This window comes from Xyrauchen texanus, chromosome 17 (assembly GCF_025860055.1).
Source record: "Xyrauchen texanus isolate HMW12.3.18 chromosome 17, RBS_HiC_50CHRs, whole genome shotgun sequence".
Classification (NCBI taxonomy): domain Eukaryota; kingdom Metazoa; phylum Chordata; class Actinopteri; order Cypriniformes; family Catostomidae; genus Xyrauchen; species Xyrauchen texanus.
The window spans coordinates 19544093-19560504 of NC_068292.1; the positions used below are offsets into that span (position 1 = coordinate 19544093).

The following is a 16412-nucleotide window of genomic DNA, read 5'->3' on the forward strand; positions in this document are numbered from 1 at the left end:
AGTTACCTAGTATTGCCCATTTTCTTTGTGATTTCAGATAGAGTTAACTGTATTTCCTGAAATGGCCTTTTGACTATGGTCGCTCTGAGTGTTGATCATTGAATTTGAATTGACATATTGTGACTAAAATCTTAGTCAAGCCACTAATAGTTGGCAGTCATTTAGTTTTGATTAATTGGCAGTCACAACATCTTATATGTAATCAACGTTTGCTTTGCAGATGATTAAAGGAAAAATACAAAGTTCATTTGAGACAACATGTAAATTACGTCAGATGCAATCAGTAATTACCTTCAAATTGTATTGTTTGAAATACAACGTTTTAAGTCCGTTTCCATTGAGACTTTTTATACTTTGCCTCTATTTTGTGTCAAGGATCTCTCTCTCTCTCTCTCTCTCTCTCTCTCTCTCTCTCTCTCTCTCTCTCTCTCTCTCTCTCTCTCTCTCTCTCTCTCTCTCTCTCTCTCTCTCTCTCTCTCTCTCTCTCTCTCTCTCTCTCTCTCTCTCTCTCTCTCTCTCTCTCTCTCTCTCTCTCTCTCTCTCTCTCTCTCTCTCTCTCTCTCTCTCTCTCACAGTCAGTCGTTGATCAAAAACAACTATGAAAAAAAATTAAATTCTAATCATGCATCGCACAGATGAGGAAAAGCCATTTGAGTCCTCTAACCTTAACATGCAATCTTTTACAGATGTACTTTTTCAGAAATATTTTTTATTTTTTTTGTTAAAGAGACAGTACCTATTTTAGCACACGTTTAAGACAATTCCCTAGGAGGGCACCAGAAGGTCCACCGACTGCACTTATTCCCACATTATACGTTATTCAAGGACCCGAAAGCGGTTGCGGAACACAGACGATCGCTTCATGCTCATATCACGCGATAGGGTGGGCGGCAGTCAATGGACGAGAGTCAGACTGAATAGTGGCTGCTTGCGTGGGGTCAGATTGGGCAGGGTAACTACCTCTGTGGCTGGGAGTGGCAGCCGAACAGCCTCCTAGGTGAAGATTTAGAAAGGGAACATCCTCCATGGCCGAAGTGCTGGCACCGGCAGGGGAACAGCCTCTGTGGTCGTAATCAATGATAGCGGTAGGGGAACTGCCTCTGCGTGGCACACCACATTATTTATAGCCATCAGATATGGTCTTTTGTTACATACAGATCTTAGGTGAGTTTGAGGTGATTCTGAGCTGAAGGGGAACAGATGAGGAGGAGAGGGGAGAGAATGGGACAGAGTGGAAGGGCAACAATGAGGTGTGAATTTGCAATCCTCGCTCAGTGGGGTGGTGGTGCCTCAGGAAGAGTTTCTCAAAGATCATACATTTGCGCTTTGCCTTTGAATGCAAACACATTGGCATCCCACCTTACAGTCTCAAAGCAGCCTGCAGTGAGCTCCTCCACCTCCTGGCAGTCAACAGAGGGCTCCTCCACCTCCTGGCAGTCAGCTGGAAGTGTCTTCCTCCTGCAGCGGCGAGAAGCCCGAGAAGAGCAGGGCATGGAGAGAGACAGGAGAGAGACAAAAAGGAAGGGAGCAAGAGAATGTGGGAGACTGAGAAATAGAAACATTAGTGGCCCATTCCACACAGTTCCAATTCTTTCCATCTCAATGTCACTGCAGTACTGGGAGCCAGACTTTGATACTTCTCTGGCACACATTTCATTTCATCAGAACCGGAACGCTAGCAGGACTCTGTATACATCTAATTCAAGCCTTCTACAATCTCTCACAGTCAGGGGAATAGTGCAGTTGTGTAGACTCAATCTGGGTGGTTCAAATGTTTATATATATATATATAAAAAACACACAGGAAGCGATTCATCTGCCGTTGACATCCAGCAGTAAACGTGAAGGGCTTAGTATACAGTTTTTATGAACCCATTTGCCACTACAATTGAGTAAAATTGTCAAATTAAAATGTTTATTTTTGGTCCATTTAAAATGGTATAAAACTGCTCCATGCAAAGATGCACTCAGTAGTTCTTTGCCACATTAAAGTTTTACTATTAAATAAATAGTAACTTTTAATATACTGCATCTATTATTAAATCACGTACACTCACGTTAGATGAAGATCCAGTCATATCAGTTATCATGGTCTGATAAATGGGAGCAGAGCAAAGACATTCTGATAGACAAAAAGGACTCAAAACACACGAAAACCGAATTCTCAACCCAATTTACTTTTCTTTTTTTTACCTTATGGCCAAATTGATCAGGTCATCCAAGCCAGCAGGAAGGTAGAGTGCATAAATCTAGTCTTTAACCCAGTCCCACAGAACCCGGTTGTTCCATCCACATGAAGCAGCAAGGGTGTGGAAATCAATGGAATAGTCTGACACAGATCTGTCACTCTGATGAAGGTTGAACAAAATCATTGCTACCTCACTGCAGCAAGCTGCACAGTCAAATACTTTGCTTATCTCAGCATAGAAGCTCCAGAAAGATGAGCAACAATGGTGATTTTTATCCCACACAGCCATACCCCATTCATGAGTTCTACCGGTGAGGAGGGTGATGGCATAGGCCCCTTTAAGAACCAACAAGAGGGCAAGACTTCATGGAACAAACACACGAAACAATCAATGGACAATACACAGGAGGGAGAAGAAATGGGGAGAGGTAACGAGGAACAGGTGAGGGCAATCAGCTTGTGAGCAGCGCAAATGAACGTTCCCATGGAAACGCCAGACACACTGCTAACGTGGCCAAGGTAAATGCAAGAGTGATAGGGAAACACGCAGACACACAGGAAAAAACAGACAGACCTACCAGAACCGTGACATCAGTAGCCTAAAATAAGTTTTATTTTATATTGAGCATATTGGTATAACAGAAGCCTAATACATATTTTATCTTGTAACTCCCGTTGTTGGACATTTTTGCTCACAGAATATTATAATTAATAAGTACTAATGGTTGACTACAATCAGCTCATTTCTACAATGGCATTGTTAACCAAACAATGCAATTTGTTTATTGATTTTGTGATTTTGTCAATATAAATCAAATAGATGCCAGCCCAAACTTAACAAACTATCCAAAATTTTCCTGGCCAACAACTAGGCGGTACCATGACACCTCTGGGTTTTTTTTTTGTTTTGTTTTTTTCTGATTCTCTGATAAAATGGTCAGAAATGGCCCTGATCTGTACAGATGTTTATTTTTTGTTAAATTGTTGTTTCTCACTTCCTGTGACATCCAAGGTTAATATTTTTGGTTCAGCTCCAGGTGTCGTCTCCAGCCCTTGCAGAGGTGGTGAGGTAATGGCAACGCAGGTGTGCGTGTGTGTGTGTGTGAGAGTATGTTGGTATATGTGTAGATTTGGTAGCTTTCCATTGCTGCAGATTGTCTTCAGAGAGTGGTGTCATACAGATGTTCATTTAAGCACAGTGCCAGCTACTCATATTGTGTGATCAAACCATGGACACTGAAAGGGAGTTTTTACCCCAAAAATGCTGTCATCTTTTACTCACCCTCTTGTTGATGTAAACCCATATGATTTTTACTTCCATTGTACACAAAAAGAGATGTTTGGCAGTATGTTAGTCTTAGTCACTATTCACTTTCATTGATTTTTGCTCTCCATACAATGAGAATGAATAGTGACTGAGGCTGTCATTCTACATAACTCCTTTTGTGTTCCACAGAAAAAAGTTGTAGATGTTTGGAACAATATTAGGGTGATTAAATGATAACCAAATTTTCATTTGGGTGCTCTATCCCTTCAAATGCACTCATACAATCGTGCTCTACATTCCAGCAAACACAGAACCCTGAATCAAACTCTCTGGTCGTTAGGCACCCATTCAAAATGGCGCTCGAATGAGCTGTGTGGTCAGCAAGGGCATGTGTAAGACTGATCTGTTTGCCTTGGGGGTAACTGTAGTGACCTACAGACCATCAATTAAAGAGGGAAAATCTAGCTGAAATAAAAACATTTTGAAAAAAAAATGCTCTCACAGTGTTGTTAAGTAAGTCTGAGGATGCTGTCCATGTTAATGGTGCCGTGCCAATCTCATTTGGCAGGGTCGGCTCTCAGGCTCTGTTCTCTCGCTCTCTCTCTTTTCTGTATATTTACACACAAAACTGCATAAACATGCCCACAAATCATTATCAATAATTGCCACTTTTTTCTGAATATATTAAAGAGACTATCTGGATGTTGAACAGCAATGGGAATGAATCCCAGAGAGTTTCCATAAAGACAAACACTCTTGTTTGACACACTGTCCTCAATAAGACCAGCCTTAAAATATGTGTGCAGCCCCATCTAGTGGAAGGATGTTAGAACACTAATGTTTTATTGAAATGTTTCAATCATCCGAGTCACCCAGATGTAAATGAACATCTTAGAATACAAGTGAAAATTCTTCTTTTACATTTTTTTTTTCCCCTTTACAAATTAAACTATCAGCATATGAATTTTAGTGAAAGATTGATGGAATTGAAAAATAAGTGGCGTTACTTGGATCTTGTGGGCCCCAGTGCAAAGAAAATGTCGGGCCCCCTCCTTGGGCGGCCTTGGTCCTTTTTGATCACCCCTCAGGCCTGCTGTCATTTTTATAGTTTATTTTTATTGACCATTGTGGGCCCCCCTCTCACCTCGGGCGGCTGCCCACCCTGCCCTCCCTCTAGTTACGCCCCTGTGAAAAATACATTTACATTTATTCATTTGGCAGACACTTTTATCCAAAGCGACTTACAAAAGAGGAAAACATAAGCAAATCATCTTAAGGAGAAAATATACATGAATTCCAGATTTTCTGTAGTTGGTATTGATGACAGTGTCTACTCAAGCACAAGTTTGTGCAACACCTTTGCTTTCCTATCCAGCATTGTTTGAAAATGTTCTAAAGAGCATCTTGTGTGCTTTAATAGAAGAAGCAATACAAATGTTTATTCAATATCCTAAAGCTTTCTATTTCTTTCCAGATTTAGACTAAATGAGAGGGAAAATTATTTAAAAATATATAAAAATCTCAGATTTTCAATGTGTTCAGAGACTTTTGGACTCTTTTGCTTGTTTATAAATACTTGTATAAATGTATAAATCCCCTCTAATGCCTAAACAGACTAAAATTAACTATCAATCTTTATTGATATAACAGCTGATTAAATCAATTCAGACATGCACAGCTGTGTTTTGGAAAAGGAAACATTTGTAAATTTAAGTTCAAATGGGTAAAAAAAACACTTTTCCTGTTTTGCCACACTGTTTCATATAAATCAGTAAAACACAAACAATTAATTTTATTCTGACACTTAAATTTTCCAATTTTGCTCCTAATAGCTAAACAAATGGAGAGAATTGTTTGTTGCTTGTTTGGTCCGAAAGCGACTCTTCATCACTGTTTTCTGGAAGTGATAAATTATGCCAGAATGGAGACTGCCAATGTACATTAGCAGAGTGAAATTAAACTGTTTACAGTGTAATTTCTTCACTTTGGTGAAGAATGTGCATACATTTTCACAGCATTTGAAATTCAATGATCTAGAAATCTATCTTGCCCTACAACAGCTTGAAGGCCATTTGTGTTGCCATAGCAATGTCAGCATGTCAACATCTATACATTACCATATATATATATATATATATATATATATATATATATATATATATATATATATATATATATATATATTTGTTTAAATATTTTAATTTTGCATCTGGATTTGTCCTTTTTTCACTCTCTTTCATCTCTGATTGTTACCAGAGAGAATTTTACCATTTTGCTTCTGTCTTCCTTATTTTACCTTGTACAGCTCTGTAAGTGGACATTTTGTTGTTAGTTGATTTAACTGTAAAGAAAGTTGAACTGATGTTTTATTCATGAATACAAATAATTTCCCCTGAGAGTTTCTTAAGCAGCATAATCTGGTTATTTCTCTAATTACCTTATATAAGGTATGCTCATATTTATATCTCATCCTCCACATTTCCATATTTTGAAGAGTGATCAAAGTGAAATTAGTATCCTTGAATGAATCCTAAAATCATTTTTATTTCTGTTTTTCCACAATGTTTGTTGTACTTTGTTGTAATAAAAAAATATATATATGTTGGGTGAAGGGATGAGAAAAAGCAATACAAATAAAATCCATAATTGGCTTTAGTAGAAATACAGAGGCCTCTTAGGTTTAATATTTTTGTGAGCACACTTTTGGCATCTATTGTGCTCCATGCTTTACACAAACAGATTAGTCCACACCACAATATCCCACATATTATTGCATTTTGCCATTAATCCCACAATACAGGTTCCCATGTTGTGAGAACATTTTTATCTTTAGAAATTAATAACAAAATATTTCAGTTACTTTGCGTATCCTTGGTTTTCTGAAAGAAGTGAACATGGCACTGCGTCAGAAGCCGGGGCTATGGGAGAATCCGTCAGGGGCTGGGACTCTGAAACCCTATTCAATCTCTCAAATTTGATTGGCTGGTGAAGCTTTGCACTCTGCCAAAGCAATGTCAACGTGAACATAAGCGGAAGCCAGGTTCACATTATTACGTTTTTCTGAAGGGAAGGAGAATGTGACAATGAAAATTCAGTAGCTGTGGCACACCTAAAAATCATCTCAATCCCTCCTTTCAGGGATCCAAGGTTACACAAAGTAATAGAGACGTTCTCTTTAAATAAGGTAACTTCGTAATGTGCAATGCCTTCCAGATGTTATTTGGTCATCAGAAGCATTGCTGTAGCCACACATTCGTATTGAGAAATAGGAAGGGAGGTGGAACAATAAACCAATGGTTCGCTGCCAAAACAGAGACAGTAGTCATGCTGAGTAATGGAGCAATATGTCAACTAGGGCTGCACCGATCGATCGGCCACCAATCTAAATCGGCCGATCTTCATCTTAAATTTGTGATCAGTGATCAGCCTACAATGCAAGTGGTGACCAGGGTCCAGTTGTAAGAAACCCCTTAAGTTGAGAAAAGTTGTATTGTCATTTTAAGTTTGTTGTCATTAAGGGTTTTCTTAACTTAAGGGCTTTCTAGTAACTGGCAGCAGGCCTTTGAAGTTCTAAAAAGCATATAAAGGCATCATAATCATAATCCATCAGACTCCAGTGGGTTAATCAATGTCTTCTAAAGTGATCCAGTTGATTTTGGATCAAAATGTAACTCCTTTTTCACTGTACATCTTGACAGCAGTCTCCTTGGCGATCATGATCTCAAGCTCGATTACATTTTGTGGCATCATGAGAGGGCGTGTTCTAGAGGGCAGATACATGGCCCTCAGATGGCTGGAGCAAGATGGCCGTCTGTTAAGGACTACAAAACCCAGGCTGCCTTGAGAGTACAGCTGCAGCTAATGAGACCAGCACGAGGCTCTAATAGTGGGTGTGAGAAACTGTTGGAGTGTGTGGTTGGAGAAAGGACGCATACCTCTGTGAAACAAAGACGAATAAGTTACTTTTGAGCTGAAGAGATTTAAGTTGTAAACCTTTTGTTAAATTATTAAATACACCGACATACTGAAGAGACTGTTGAAGTGGTGTTTACTGGGAACTTGCACACACTAAAGATTCTGACCCTCTCATGCTGTCACATTTGGTGGAGAATGCGGGCAAGTGGATGACTGCTGATGTTCCAGAGTGACGTGGAGGACCTCACAAGCCTGTTTGCTAAGCTAAGTACACAATCAATTGATTCTAAGATGGAAGAGTTACTGAAAACAATGATAGAGAGTAATAAAGTGCAGCAGCAAATCCAAGCTGGTTTGCTGGAGGAACAGAGGCGGGCTAATAACCTTAAAGTTAAAGAATTGGAAATGAAACAAGCCCAAGATGTTAGCAGGATACGGGCTAGTGACTTTATTCCTAAAATGGGAGAGAATGATGATGTTGAAGCTTACTTGCATGCCTTTGAGACAACCGCTCTCAGAGAAAAATGGCCAAGAGCTCAATGGGCCAAATTATTGGCACCTTTTTTGTCTGGAGAATCACAGAAAGCCTTCCTAGATCTAGACCCAACCTTGGCCAATAGTTATGACTCCTTAAAGAAAGAAATATTAAGTCGCAGTGGGCTTACAGAATTCGGAAGGGCCCAGAGGTTCCATGCATGGTGCTTCAAGAAAGAACAGCCACCTTCCAAAGGCTCATGAACCGTGTTCTTCAACCCCACCAGCAGTATGCTGCTGCTTATTTAGATGATGTGGTAATCCACAGCACAGACTGGGAAAGCCATCTTGGAATGGTGCAGAAGGTGCTGGATTCCCTCAGAGAGGCGGGCTTGACTGCAAACCCCAAAAAATTTAAAATTGCCTACGGTGAAACTGAGTATCTGGGCTATACAATAGGCAGGGGTGTAGTACAACCTCAGGAAGCCAAAGTTGGGGCCATTCAGAACTGGCCTAGACCACAAACCAAAAGACAGGTAAAGTCCTTCCTTGGCCTAGCCAACTATTATAGGAGATTTGTGCCTAACTTTTCAAGTCTGGTTGCACCCATTACAGAGCTAACCACTAACAGACACTCCAGACTGGTAAGGTGGAGCAAAGAGGCAGAGGAGGCCTTTTCCCGGTTAAAGAGGATGTTGTGTTCCAGGCCGATTTTGAAATCCCCAGACTTCACAAAAGAATTCCTGGTGCAGACTGATGCCTCTGAGGTGGGTCTAGGAGCAGTCCTTTCTCAAACACATAAAGGCGAGGAACATCCTGTGCTCTATATCAGTAGGAAACTGGCAAAGCACGAGAAAAACTATGCCACAATTGAGAAAGAGTGCCTGGCTATTAAATGGGCACTAGAGGCACTCAAGTACTACCTATTGGGGAGGAAATTTGTATTAATGACAGACCATGCACCTCTGCAATGGATGGCCCGGAACAAGGAGAGCAACAGCAGAATAACTAGATGGTTTTTAAGTCTGCAAGCCTTCAATTTCTCTGTTGTCCACAGGCCTGGTCGATGCCATGGAAACGCTGATGCCCTCTCTCGCAAGGATGTCCTCTTCACAGGGGCCTGCCAACCAAGAGCCTCAGAGCAGAGGAGGGGGGTATGTGGCATCATGAGAGGGCGTGTTCTAGAGGGCAGATACATGGCCCTCAGATGGCTGGAGCAAGATGGCCGTCTGTTAAGGACTACAAAACCCAGGCTGCCTTGAGAGTACAGCTGCAGCTAATGAGACCAGCACGAGGCTCTAAACTGTTGGAGTGTGTGGTTGGAGAAAGGACGCATACCTCTGTGAAACAAAGACGAATAAGTTACTTTTGAGCTGAAGAGATTTAAGTTGTAAACCTTTTGTTAAATTATTAAATACACCGACATACTGAAGAGACTGTTGAAGTGGTGTTTACTGGGAACTTGCACACACTAAAGATTCTGACCCTCTCATGCTGTCACAATTTCCTATAGTGCCAACCGCATGCGTCAAGCACTAGGAAGGGTAATTGAACTTGAAATCATGATCATTCCCAGAGAATGTAATGCCAAGATGTCCAGTAAAAAATAGTTACATTTTGGTCTGTTCTCAACCAAAACAAAATGGATCACTTCAGAAGACATTGGTTAAACTACTGGAGTCTGATGGATTACTTTTTGATGCTGACATTATCTCCATTTTGGAGTTTCAAAGGCCTGGCCACCATTCACTTGCATTTTATGGACCTACAGAGATGACAGATTCTTATAAAGATCTTCATCTGTGCTCAGCAAAAAAAAAGAAAGTCATACACATCTGGGATGGCATGGGGGTGAGAAAAATGAAAAGAGAATTTTCATTTTTGGGTTCACTATCCCTTTAACCTTCAATATTGTCACTGATATATCTATCACGCAGCTTAACCATTAGTGATTTGGGTAACAATAAAATGCCAACAACTTTAAACAAATTATTGATACTAATGATTTCTCACTGGAGCAGTTTTGGAACTTGTAATAGATATATTTATCTTATTATTGAATGTATCTCTGCTGTGTGTGATGCTCTCTTGGTGTTTAATTGTTTCCAGTATATCACAACAACATTCTATAGTGAAAACAGAACCATTCATCTTCTTCTTTCGGCTGCTCCCATTAGAGCTCGCAACAACAGACCATCCGTGATTCGCATATTTGATTTGGCACAGGTTTTTACGCCGGATGCCCTTCCTGATGCAACCCCCAGTTGCTGAGGGACTCTCACTCACACCTACGGGGCAATGTAGAGCCTCCAGTCCACTTAACCTTCATGTTTTTGGACTTGTGGGGAAAACCGGAGCACCCGGAGGAACCCCATGTAGTGTGGGGCATAAACAAATAACTGCAGCATATAAAAGTGTACAAGTGTAGCAAAGGGCACTATAAAAAGAAAAATCGTTGATCAGATTTGTATTGGCCGATCTCAGTGTTAAAAAAAAGAGATGGTTGTATTAGTCTCAAATTTCCTGAACAGTGTACCACTAATCTCAACACATATTCCGTTAGCAGGTATAAGGGGGAAAGGAGTGATTGCCTGGACAAGTGATTTACCACAATCATACTAGCCAACAGATTAGTGAAACATTGCACACAGGCTCTTATTCACTCCAGTGGGAATAGAGAGACCATAGCATTTAATATAAAACCCATATTAACCATTTTAATTGGTTAGTGATCAACCCTGCTTCTTTGTGAATATGGAGACAGAGAGGAAAAAATACATGCAGGAATCCTGGCAAAGGTGTTAGGGAAGCCCAACCTACAGCCAGATGTCTTCTTAAGACATGCCCTTTGCCCATGCCCACACCCAAGAGGAAGCCATACCTCCTGGTTGAATGAGCTTTTATGCCCATGGCATTTTATGTCTTGTGAGTGCAATAGCATCCATGACTCAGTGGGACATTCTCAGTTGGAGATGGCCAAACCCTTTAGTTTGGTACTAAAAAATGTTTTTGTTACTGACGTGTTCCAGCGTAGAAGAATGGACTGAACATATTCGTCGAACAGGTGTCGACATGGTTATCGAGTCGGGTTTCATTCCTATGAAGGAAATTTGCTGACTGGACACTCGCGTACTTTGTCCTTTGCCCTTAAGGCCCCAAATGTGCCAGCACAGGTCTCTTTGCTTGCACGTTTGCAACTTCGATTGATCTTTCAGCAACCAAACACTGAGGTAATACAGATGCTGCTCGGCCTCAGCAGAGCGAGCTCAGTGCTTATTCATGCGTACATGTGCAAAGGGCCAAGGACAACCCACACAGCAGGTTTTGGAAAACACATGTGAAGCATTTCTGTCTTTAAAAAGACAAACTTTTTAGCAAGTGATTCTTTTAATTTTCTTAAATGTACTCCTTTAGGAGTGCACTTTAAACTACACTACAAAATCAGAAGAGTTTTGCTTCTTTGTCATCACATGCAGGGAGAAAATTAGAACTCGTTCTCACGGACCGGTTGCAAGATGCTCAGCAAAGCGTAAGGATTCCAGCTACTGGAGATGACTACGCTGCACTGAAAAAGGAAATTTCTGATGATGTGAAGCTGGCTATCACTTATATACTCATGATAAGGTCAGCATAGGCAGAGTGCTAAGCTTCACCAGCCATTTAAATTGGAATCATGGAATAGGGTTTTAAAGTCCCACCCTCTGAGTGAATTTACCAACATGTTTGCTTCACAAATGTAAAAATGTTTAAGGTAATCAATGCAATCGTTTAAACACATGGCACTGTTGCACGTTTGTATCTAGGCATTGCTTCGTAAAAGCATTCGTTTTTTTTAGTTCCATAAATGGGCTGTTATTTGCAGCTTTGGTGTATTGTGCTTTTAAATACCTTAAACACTATATTTTACTTACTTATTCCTGTAGCAGTTACTCTAGATTCTGCAGGGACTTATGAAGTTGACATTCCTTGGCAATTTGTCTTAATGCAGTTTTCCAGCACAATCCCAGACTATAGTGAAGAAGTCCAAAATACACATCTTGATAAAACAAATACTGCAGATGCTTATGATGGATTACCCTGAAATTTTGTGCCATATTTCTCAGTAAAACACATTTATTGCATTGCAGTTTGGTCGTCCACTTCCCATGATGAAATGCAATTGCACAGAACACAGCCTTCTCCTGTAGAGTCAATAATCAACACAGCTGCATTATATGCTATTTCAAAATAGATAATTTGTGATGAAACAGCACATGGGGAGTCTAGATGGTTGTATTGGATAATAAAAGTGAGTCTGTCCTTAACCTCTGGAGTCACTCTGAAGCTCTAATTTTCAACATGGCCTTTTGTTTAAACTCTAATGAGCTGCATGTGTATCCCTGTTGTTTCACAATCAAGAGGGACCAACAAAAAACACTTGCGCAATTTAAAAAGGGGGGGGGTACAGCAGCCCTTGTAAATTATAGGCACAGATTCCTGCAAGTTGTACTGGGGTTAAATTGTAAATTTCATGCAAGTCTTAATTCTTAATTTAGTCCTAATCAAACCCATAGGGTAATCTAGGCATTAGACATTATTTTTAAGGGTTAACCTTGAAGTTTCTCGAACATTGTTCTCATCATCTTTTAGATAGCTTAATGAATTCACTTTCAAGTTTTAATTCCGTATTGTCTTTGATCAAAGCATTTGACTTAATGTTTTGCTTCAAAGTCAGCTTTTGACCTAACGAGAGTGGTCTGAAATGCAAGATTTTCTAAATCATTAATCAAATCATTGTAAGTTTTATAACTAAAGTAAAATAAACATGCTCTGTAGAAATGCTTGTTTTTCAAGAAGCTAGTTTAGTCTGCTGCTCATTTATTTTCTTTCTTTGATCATTAGTCATGCTGAGACCTAATTTGCTCATTAAAAAAACAAGAACACACACACACACACACACATTTCACCTCAAATACACACAAAAAAAGAAAGAAAAAAGCTTATTCTAAGTTATTGTTTTTGGCTCATGTTTTTGTGTAATCTTGGCTGTTACACTATATTTGCTAATGATGACTATTAGCCGAATACATGTATTTAATATTCCTGAATCTGGTCACTGATATGCATTCCATGATAAAAATCCACTTATTTTATACATTACTACAGAGAGGGATTTGTATTTTAAAGCTCTTTTTGTGTGCTCGACATTATTCACCACTGGTGGAATGAAGATGCAGTAACGTAAAAGACACACTAGATGTCACTAAATACTCTTCATTTTGAGCCATTGAAAGTCTGGCGGAATACCTTTCAATGCTTGTAGCTATTCACATCTAATATAGGTATTTATCACCTTGCTTCGAAATTAATAATCATCATACTTTATTTATTTTTTCCATGACATATAGCCTATTCAGCCAACCACAACAACCCTAACACACCGTTTCACTCTGGGGCTGCACTGTAATTAATTTAAATAGCCTAAATGATACATATTTATACACAGACGTAAAACAGTAAGAATAATCTCAATATTACTTTAAACAGTTTAAAAAGTTGTCAGATAAATTAATGGTAAACGAAGTCAAGTTACAATGATTTCCATGATATGTACATATGAACTGACTCACAGATTTTAATCAGCACATTGACATCATGACATCTGTGTTCTGCTATGTGTCTGTATGGCCACACAGGACACTTCAGAGTCACACATTTGCTCCACCCAAAGAGGATATTCACAGGGAAGCTAGTGAAGGGGCTGAAACTATCCAACCTGAAACACAACTTTTTCCCTGATCGGGTGTAAAGTCCTGTGCGTGTGTGTATGAAATCACATGGCGTTTTAAGAATGCTGCAAAGATGGCGGTAGCGTCGGTGCTTTGTGGTAAAAGAGTGCAGAAAAGTACGTGTTTGGAGGTGCTGGTACGGGAGCGATGGCACGCGGTGCTCGCGAATTTAAGCGACGAGTTGTTGACGCTCACCTACGAGGAGTCCGCGGGAGACACGAGCGTCAACCTGAACGGCATCACCACCAACGGCTCGTACGAGCTCGAGGAACCCACGAACAGTCCTAAATCCGGAATTAGGACTGCTTGCACGGATTCACAAGTGCCCGAAGCGATTGCGAACCGTAAAAGATTTGTGAAAGTTATCAAACAAGAGGTCGGGGGGCTTGGGATCAGCATCAAAGGTGGAAGGGAGAACAAGATGCCTATTCTTATTAGTAAAATATTCAAGGGTCTGGCTGCCGATCAGACTCAAGCGCTTTATGTGGGAGACGCGATACTGTCCGTGAACGGGATCAATCTGCGGGACGCCACGCACGACGAGGCGGTGCAGGTGCTAAAGAAAGCGGGCAGAGAAGTTGCGCTGGAAGGTAAGGACAACAGAGCGGAGAGAAAACGTTTCAGTGGGGCTGTGAAGTTTAAGTTTTTAACATATAGCCAGTGTAGAGGCACATGTTGGTGAGAAATGAAACAATTCTGCATAAAACAAGAAAAACGTCTTGTGTCTTCTGTCTCTCTCTCTCTATCTATAAAATACAGATCTTATTGTACATCACTGGAAGGCACAGCAGACTTGTCCTTCACTCACACCTGTGGAAGGTCTACACTAGAGTGAAGGATGTGTTTACTGTACCCTCCTGTGAGAATGAAAGCAACTTTGAGATTGGCAAAGGTATATATGAAAGTGCTTTTCTCTCTCCATAAAATACAGAATCATTAAAACATCTTGGAGATTTCATATGGACTTTCACAATAGTTGATTTTATAAAATTATTATAATTTTTTTTATTCCACTCAAATGTTAAAAAGTACTATAACTAGATACAGATATATATGGATGTGGATATGGATGAATGGATAGAAAAATGTAGATAGATAAACAGATAGATTGATGAATGGATTGAGAGAGACATGGGTGGATGGATGGATTGATGGATGGATAGAACAGAAAAAAATAGATAGATGGATGGATGGAACAGAGATACAGTTGAAGTCAGAAGTTTGCACACACCTTATGCCTCCTACACTCTACACGACTTTCAAATACGTCAGATCGTGGTACCATTCATATTACACAATTGTCTGTCTTGTCATGGAAGTCATAGCGTTTTCAAATTACACAAGGAATCGGCGACAGGGGTGAACACATTATAAAACATTTCACTATTGACAGCTCTGAACAGAATTCACGAGAAGTGATACTAGATACGAAAACAAATGCATGATGTTCATTATGCATTTCAGAATATGATGTGTATGTTTTTAATCATATATTTTATTGGTTACAATATGAAAAAGTAGCTCCTACTGAAAAATCTACCTATTTGCTTACCTGACTGTCCAAGAGAATTGGCAATTTCTCTCCAGTTCTTCTATTTCTCCAATTTTTTACTTTATTTATTTATTTATTTATTTTTTGCTTTACCTTTAGAATGGTGTTCTTCGGCTGGAAAGCATAACTCTTTTTTTTCTCCAAACATCGTGATGGTCATTATGGCCAAACATTTGAATGTTCAATAAATATTTGTTTCATTAGACCAGAGGACATTTCCCCAAAAAGTAAGATCTTTGTCCCCATGTGCACTTGCAAACTGTAGTCTAGATTTTTTATTGCAGTTTTGGAGCAGTTGCTTCTTCCTTCCTTTCAGGTTATGTCGATATAGGACTCGTTTTACTGTGGATATAGATACTTTTCTACCTGTTTCCTCCGGAATCTTCACAAGGTCCTTTGCTGTTGTTCTGGGATTTATTTGCACTTTTCACACCAAACTACGTTCATCTCTAGGCAACAGAATGCGTCTTCTTCCTGAGTGGTATGATGGCTGTGTGGTCACATTGTGTTTATACTTGCGTACTATTGTTTGTACAGATGAACATGGTACCTTCAGGCATTTGGAAATTGCTCCCAAGGATAAACCAGAGTTGTGGAGGTCCACAATTTTTTTTATTTAGATTTTCCCATGATGTCAAGCAAAGAGGCCTTAAAATACATCCAAAGGTACATCTCCAATTCAGTACACCTCATATCAGAAGCTAATTGTCTAAAGGTTTGACATCATTTTGGACAGATAGATAGAAAATACAGATAGATGGATGGAAGATAGATAGATAGATAGATAGATAGATAGATAGATACAGTATGTGAGTAATTGCTTTGTAACAGCATATAACATAATCTACATAGTAAACAGACAGTAATACACAAAGATATCTATTGCATAGAATTAATCATTTTTATTTATATGCAAAAGATGCATAATGTTTGATCAGGTAAATCAAGAGATTAATTCAAGGAATTTGCTTGGGGGTTATCTCTAGTATAAGCTTTACAAAATACAAAAGTATTTATTGGCAAGTCTCAACCTTTAGTATGTAAAATATTCTAAGATTCTATTCTGTTCCTCTATTTAGTGTTTGTGACATTTACAGCTCAAATTCCTCAAAAAAATCTAAACTGCAGTTTTCACAAATGCTGTTATACTGGGGGGAGTTAGTTGTATAATTATTTTTGGACTCACTATATTAACTGTACTACATTTCTGTGATATCCACAGATACTGTACACCCACCTGAGGGTCAG

General features: G+C 39.5%; 1 protein-coding gene across 1 annotated transcript in view; it reads left to right on the forward strand.

The window, feature by feature from the left end:
• The first annotated feature begins 13561 nt into the window (after positions 1 to 13561).
• LOC127657573 (beta-1-syntrophin-like) overlaps positions 13562 to 16412 on the forward strand; it is a 32703-nt gene continuing 29852 nt past the window's right edge. Inside the window, exon 1 of the mRNA XM_052146430.1 lies at positions 13562 to 14202. Within this exon, the coding sequence (XP_052002390.1) occupies positions 13686 to 14202 (517 nt within the window). The 5' untranslated portion in view covers positions 13562 to 13685. The remainder of the gene's footprint in view (positions 14203 to 16412) is intronic.